At 41.6% G+C, this 7,706-nt stretch overlaps 1 protein-coding gene across 1 annotated transcript; it reads left to right on the top strand.

The window, feature by feature from the left end:
- Window positions 1–4,236: 4,236 nt before the first annotated feature.
- Window positions 4,237–6,424, top strand: LOC123994017 (somatostatin-1A). The gene is made up of 2 exons (XM_046296497.1): window positions 4,237–4,490; window positions 5,912–6,424. Exons 1-2 carry the CDS (start codon window positions 4,353–4,355, stop codon window positions 6,116–6,118), a joined length of 345 nt encoding a protein of 114 aa, XP_046152453.1. The 5' UTR covers window positions 4,237–4,352; the 3' UTR covers window positions 6,119–6,424.
- The last annotated feature ends 1,282 nt before the right edge of the window (window positions 6,425–7,706 follow it).

Here is a 7,706-nt window from a genome sequence, read left to right as displayed (position 1 = left end):
ACCAGCCTCCTCTGTTCTCATCCCAGCTTGCCGAGTCCAGCGTTCCCTCCGCTCAAGCGTTTGTCCAACGTTGTGAGCGCACCTGGAGGAGGGTGAGGTCTGCACTTTGCCGTTACAGGGCACAGACTGTGAGAGCCGCCAATAAACGCAGGATTAAGAGTCCAAGGTATTGTTGCGGCCAGAGAGTGTGGCTTTCCACTCGCAACCTTCCTCTTACGACAGCTTCTCGTAAGTTGACTCCGCGGTTCATTGGTCCGTTCCGTGTCTCCCAGGTCGTCAATCCTGTCGCTGTGCGACTGCTTCTTCCGCGACATCTTCGTCGCGTCCATCCTGTCTTCCATGTCTCCTGTGTCAAGCCCTTTCTTCGCACTCCCGTTCGTCTTCCCTCCCCCCCTTCCCCCCTTGTCGAGAGCGCACCTATTTACAAGGTACATAAGATCATGGACATGCGTTCTCGGGGACGGGGTCACCAATACTTAGTGGATTGGGAGGGTTACGGTCCTGAGGAGAGGAGTTGGGTTCCGTCTCGGGACGTGCTGGACCGTTCACTCATTGATGATTTCCTCCGTTGCCGCCAGGATTCCTCCTCGAGTGCGCCAGGAGGCGCTCGGTGAGTGGGGGTACTGTCATGTTTTGTCATTGATTATCATGCCTTGTCCCTGTTCTTCTCCTTCTATTCGTTTCCCTCTGCTGGTCTTATTAGGTTCTTTCCCTCTTTCTATCCCTCTCTCTCCCCCTCCCTCTCTCACTCTCCCGCTCTCTCTTCTCTCTATCGTTCCGTTCCTGCTCCCAGCTGTTCCTATTCCCCTAATCAATCATTTAGTCTTCCCACACCTGTTCCCGATCCTTTTCCCTGATTAGAGTCCCTATTTCTCTCCTTGTTATTCGTTTCTGCCCTGTCGGTTCCTTGTCTAGAATTCACCGTGCTGTGTTTGTGTATCGCCCTGTCGTGTCGTGTTTTCCTCAGATGCTGCGTGGTGAGCAGGTGTCTGAGTCTGTTTGGTTCAAGTGCCTTCCCGAGGCAACCTGCTGTTCACCTGCTGTTCAAGATCGAGTCTCCAGTTTGTCCTCGTCATTTCGAGTGAAAGTTGTGTTTTTTGATTGTATTTACTTTACTGGATTAAAGACTCTGTTTTCGCCAAGTCGCTTTTGGGTCCTCTTTCACCTGCATGACAATGACTTCCTACGGCGGCCTTTCTCAATAGCACGGCTATGCTCACAGAGTCTGTACATAGTCAAAGTTTTCCTTCATTTTGGTCAGTCACGGTGGTCAGGTATTCTGCCGCTGTGTACTCTCTGTGTAGGGCCAAATAGCATTCTAGTTTGCTCTGTCTCTCACTGTTCAAATAAACCTTTCATTAAAATTATAGACTGATCATTTCTTTGTCAGTGGGCAGACGTACAAAATCAGCAAGGGATCAAATACTTTTTCCCTCACTGTACATGCCATCTTAAATTTGATAATTTATTTACATATTAAATATTTTTTCCATCACTGTAATATGTTCAATACCGGAGATGAATTACGAAGTGCGGGCCCTCATTCACACGCACCACAAGAGTAGAGTCCTAATGAGGGACACCTTGAAAAACTACAACTTTTCAAAAAACAAGCCTGAAACCCTTTCTAAAGACTGTTGACATCTAGTGGAAGCCATAGGAACTGCAATCTGGGAAGGGTTCTTTTGAATATCTCATAGACTAGCATTGAAATGGCCTGTGACCTCAACATTTTTTTAACGGATGGATTCTCCTCGGGTTTCCGCCTGCCATATCAGTTCTGTTTTACTCACAGACATTATTTTAACAGTTTAAAAAACTTCAGAGTGTTTTCTATCTAATGCTACTATCAAATGGAATTATATGCTTATCCTAGCCTCCGGGCCTGATTAATAACAGGCAGGTTACTTTGGGCTCATCAGTCATTCGAACTTCCAAATACTGCCCCCTAGCCTTAAGAAGGAAGGAAGAGCAGCGCTTTATTATGGACAGACTTTTTCCCATCTTAGCTACTGTTGCATCGACATGTTTTGACCATGACAGTTTACATTGTAGGGTTACTCCAAGGTTACTCCAAGCATTTGTTTTGCTCAATTTCCACATGATTCATTACTAGATTTAGTTGAGGTTGTGGGTTTTGTACCAAAAACAATGCTATCATCAAATTCTCTCAGCCAATCATCTGTCATTTGTGTAAGTGCCGTACATGGAAAAAACACACTTCACTTTCCTATCAGCGCTCTGAACGTATGATAGTTTACTGTAAAATGGCATTGTATCTGGTTAAAAACTATTTTTTCCCAAAGTTTACTAAGGGTTGGTAACAGACTGGTTAGTCGGCTATTTGAGCTAGTAAAGGGGGCTTTACTATTCTTGGGTAGCGGAATTACTTTTGCTTCCCTCCAGAGCTGAGGGCACACACTTTCTTGTAGGCTTGAATTGAAGATATGGCAAATAGCAGTGGCAATATCATCCGCTATTCTCAGTAATTTTCCATCCAGGTTGTCAGACCCAGGTGGCTAGGTGGCTTGTCGTTGTTGATAGACAACATTTTTTAAAACCTCTTCCACACTCACTTTACGAAACTCAAAATTACAATGCTTGTGTTTCATAATTTGGTCAGATATACTTTGATGTGTAGTGTCTCCGTTTGTTGCTGGCGTAATTGACGTAGCTATGTACTGTACATACAAGTAGGGATAATGTGGCTTGTGTGTGTATGTGTGCTTGTGTGTGTATGTGTATGTGTATGTGTATGTGTATGTGTATGTGTATGTGTATGTGTATGTGTGTGTGTGTGTGTGTGTGTGTGTGTGTGTGTGTGTGTGTGTGTGTGTGTGTGTGTGTGTGTGTGTGTGTGTGTGTGTGTGTGTGTGTGTGTGTGTGTGTGTGTGTGTGTGTGTGTGTGTGTGTGTGTGTGTGTGTGCGTGGCGTCAGTGTGTATGTGGGCGAATGTTGTGTGTGTGTGTTGGGGAATCAATGTAAGTATGTGTGAGTGTGTGGGTGTAATCCACCGTGTGTGCATAGAGTCAGTGCAAGATATTTAGTGCAAAAAGGGTCAATGCGGGTAGTCTCGGTAACTATTTGAATAGCTATTTATCAGTCTCCTTTAGAAGTCTTATTACAATGGCTTAGAAGGTAAACGCTATAAATAGAGACTATTGCGCACTTACGACTCTGCATATGCAGGCAAGAAATTGGGAAGCTCATACGGCTGGAAAGCAAATATAACACCAGGATTTGGTCTAATTATCTCTTTGTATATGTAGGCCACAAAATTACAAACAGTGGTGACAGTATGTGACTATCAAAAGGGCTATTTCGTTTTAAAGCATGTGCACTACAATATGAATTGCTGGAAGTTAATGGGATAGTAGGCTATTCTGAGTATTCCACTGGGATTCAGAAGTCTTCCACGAAACTCACTCCACATCCATTGCAGGTCAACATGAGTATTTTCTTGTGTGTGCCGAAGAATGAATGAAATGAAGAAGAATTACATCAATTTTCAAATAAAAGTGCACCTTTATAATAATACAAAAAACGACAGGATTAAGTGAATTCCATTTGCTGCTTCACTTGCTTTATTCCAAAGTAGACATATTTGTCTCATCATACTGATATTTTGTTCGATAATAATTGAATTGTTGTAAATGCAAAAGGATCATTGCAGGCATGCGCAATGACGTGAAGTAGCGAGCGAAAATTCCCATATGAGAAGTGTTTTGAATGAGTTTAAGAGTCCTCTAAATTGGAAAAAATATACTGTATGTCCTATATGTAGAAACAATATGTTGCATATTTCCAACAGCTGTATTTATGAAGAATAAAAACATTTCAGGCATAAGTGACGTTCAGACTCATCATGAAATCCTATAGTCATTAAAGTGGAGGCCAGTTTGACACATTGTAGCCTATTCATGATGTATGTGTTGTTGATTTTCCATTACAGTGCCTCGAGTTCATTTCATTGGGCGAAAAAAAATAAACGAACTTGTTGAAATTCAATAAGATCCACACGGAGTGAAAGTCTCTACAAAGTAAACCATATTTCACTAATCGGGCGATATTCAATAAATGAAAGGATCTTGAATTCCCTTTTCTCGAAGGATGCGCACGACTCTCTAATCGTTGGAAACTTTGTCACTTGGAGTCATCACTCAAACGTTACGCGCCAGAAGGAAACCCCCCTTACCACCTGACCACAGACGAACCGTTTAAAAGACGGGTTCGGAGGGGGCACTAGAACAACAGAAGGAGCAGCATAACCCGAAGAGAACCCCATCTCGACTATCTTCTGCCCAATTGAACCGCCTTCATCCATCCTCTGCCACCCCGATACACAAAAGAAGATGCTCTCGACGCGTGTCCAGTGCGCCCTAGCGCTGCTTTCCCTAGCCTTGGCCATCAGCAGTGTCTCTGCAGCTCCATCCGATGCCAAACTTCGCCAGCTTCTTCAACGGTCACTCATGGCACCTGCAGGCAAACAGGTAGATACCTTCAATCAGACTTTAATTATACGTTTTCGTTCTTCGCCAGCTACTGTGACCATATTATCCTATTTTTCAGAGCTGGTGGTACAGCTGCAAATTACATTTTAAGTATATTTACTTCCAGAGTATAGAGATGATACATTATACAGATTTAAGGTTAAACAGTTGCCATACATTTATCCCTGCTGTTTTACTTGCAGGTGCATGTGGAAATTAATCGATCTATTTAGCAACATGCAGGGAACAGCATGATGCGCATTTTCATGGTGCCGAAACGACCACGAAATTAAGTATTGTATTTGTACAAATATTTGGGGTCCAGCAAAATTAAGCCAGTTATACAATTAAAAAGACATTACATTACATTTCACAACATATTCCATAACATATTAAGTGTGTTCCCACATATCGACAACACAAAATCCATGTGTATGTGTGTGTATACGTTATCATGTATGTGTGTATGCGTGTCTGTGCCTGTGTCTCTCTTCATAGTCCCTGCTGTTCCATAAGGTGTAGTTTAATCCGTTTTTTAAATCTGATTTTACTGCTTGCATAAGTTTTTTGATGTGAAATAGGGTTTCATGTAGTCATTGCTCTAAGTAGCCGTAGCTCTATGTAGGACTGTGCGCCTCCCATAGTTTATTCTAGACTTGGGGATTCTGAAAATACCACTGGTGGCATGTCTTGTGGACTATGCATGGGTGTCTGAGCTGTGTGCTAGTAGTTTAAACAGACAGCTCGGTGCATTCAACATATCAATACTTCTCGCAAATAGAAGTAGTGATGAAATCAATCTATCCTCTACGTTGAGCCAGGAGAGATTGACATGCATTTTATTAAGTGCCGAGGAATGTGGAAAGACTGCTATCAGAGCAACTAATGAAATGTAAATGTGAATTCTTCTATATTTTAAATCAACCTTTAAAATTAAAATGTATCAAATAAAAACGAAAGATGTATCTGGAATTTGGGGTCTTGCTGTAGGTAGTTGTCAATTACAAACACAACTTGACAAGAATAGTTCAAACATACAGTGGAATGGGTTTTAATGTTAATGTTTATTAATGAAACGTCTTCTTCAAAGAAAATGAAACACATGTTGGAATAAAAAAGTTGTTTTACATCTCAGTTTAAGTGATCGGTTCATGCGTAACAGCATAGGAAAGGTAATTTTTTGCAGCCATCTTAAATAAATATAAATAATGCAGATCAAATAGCCTACACATATTTTAGCAATGTGAGGGAAGAGAAAACAACATACAAACACTGATTTCCTTCCTAAATGGGTAGGCTACATTTTATTAAGGCGTGTTGATTTGTTTCTATTTCAATGGATCCTGTTGCTAAAATGTGTATTTTTCAGTCTCCACAAAAGAGAATAAATAAAAATGTTATGTTATTTTATCCATTTTCAGGAGCTTGCCAGGTATACACTTGCAGAGCTGCTCTCAGAGCTTGCACTAGCAGAGAACGAGGCGATTGAGTCAGATGACCGGTCTCGTGGCGTGGAGCAGGAGGATGTGCGTCTCGAGCTGGAGCGTGCTGCTGGCCCAGTACTGGCGCCGCGTGAACGCAAGGCTGGGTGCAAGAACTTCTTCTGGAAAACCTTTACATCATGTTAATTAATCTACAACCGGGCCTTTACCGCTTATACTACATCGCATCTCTTTAGTTTCAATATAAGAATGTTATGTTATTTTATGCGCCATGGCTTAACCCGCCAATCCCAAAAAATGTAAATACAAATTATTATAACTCTAACAACAATCATGCTGATGTCTTTATCGATCATTTAGATTTTTTCCCGAAATAACACATGAATGAATGTTCTAGAGATTGTATGCAATTCTGCTTTCGACTGTGCTTTATGTATTCTGGCAGATAAGCTATTTTTAATTGTTTGTTTGAATAAAATCTGTGTTTCAGAACCAATGTGTTGATTCATATATTGTTATCTTGCTCCTCCTCACAAATGGGTTGTATTATTTGGGAATGGCTATTATAGACTTATCCTATGAGATGTTAGCACTTGTTTCCAGGATAAGCACAGTTCTTTCCTCCATTTGGAGTGATTTTTTATTTTTTTATTTCACCTTTATTTAACCAGGTAGGCTAGTTGACAACACGTTCTCATTTGCAACTGCGACCTGACCAAGATAACGCATAGCAGTGTGAACAGACAACACAGAGTTACACATGGAGTAAACAATTAACAAGTCAATAACACAGTAGAAAAAAGGGGAGTCTATATACAATGTCTATATACAATGTGTGCAAAAGGCATGAGGAGGTAGGCGAATAATTACAATATTGCAGATTAACACTGGAGTGATAAATGATCAGATGATCATGTACAGGTAGAGATATTGGTGTGCAAAAGAGCAGAAAAGTAAATAAATAAAAACTGTGGGGATGAGGTAGGTGAAAATGGGTGGGCTATTTACCAATAGATTATGTACAGCTGCAGCGATCGGTTAGCTGCTCAGATAGCTGATGTTTGAAGTTGGTGAGGGAGATAAAAGTCTCCAAATTCAGCGATTTTTGCAATTCGTTCCAGTCACAGGCAGCAGAGTACTGGAACAAAAGGCGGCCAAATGAGGTGTTGGCTTTAGGGATGATCAGTGAGATACACCTGCTGGAGCGCGTGCTACGGATGGGTGTTGCCATCGTGACCAGTGAACTGAGATAAGGCGGAGCTTTACCTAGCATGGCCTTGTAGATGACCTGGAGCCAGTGGGTCTGGCGACGAATATGTAGCGAGGGCCAGCCGACTAGAGCATACAAGTCGCAGTGGTGGGTAGTATAAGGTGCTTTAGTGACAAAACGGATGGCGCTGTGATAAACTGCATGCAGTTTGCTGAGTAGAGTGTTGATAGCGATTTTGTAGATGACATCGCCGAAGTCGAGGATCGGTAGGATAGTCAGTTTTACTAGGGTAAGCTTGGCAGCGTGAGTGAAGGAGGCTTTGTTGCGGAATAGAAAGCAGATTCTTGATTTGATTTTGATGTTATGAATGCTTTTGCTACAGGGTCTAGTTTTATTTTAGGCGATTAATCCATTGTTAGACAAAGAGACTTTTTTGTGGTGGCCATAAAAATATATAATTTATGAAGGGTAGGCATAACGTAAACATTGACCTGATGAACCTCCAGCAAACAACATATACACATACCGAACATTAGGAACACCTTCCTGATATTGAGATGCACT

Source organism: Oncorhynchus gorbuscha, linkage group LG13 (assembly GCF_021184085.1).
Source record: "Oncorhynchus gorbuscha isolate QuinsamMale2020 ecotype Even-year linkage group LG13, OgorEven_v1.0, whole genome shotgun sequence".
In the NCBI taxonomy this organism is placed as follows: Eukaryota; Metazoa; Chordata; class Actinopteri; order Salmoniformes; family Salmonidae; genus Oncorhynchus; species Oncorhynchus gorbuscha.
Note: the sequence above shows the minus strand (reverse complement) of the source record. Positions and strands in the feature narration are given on the sequence as shown.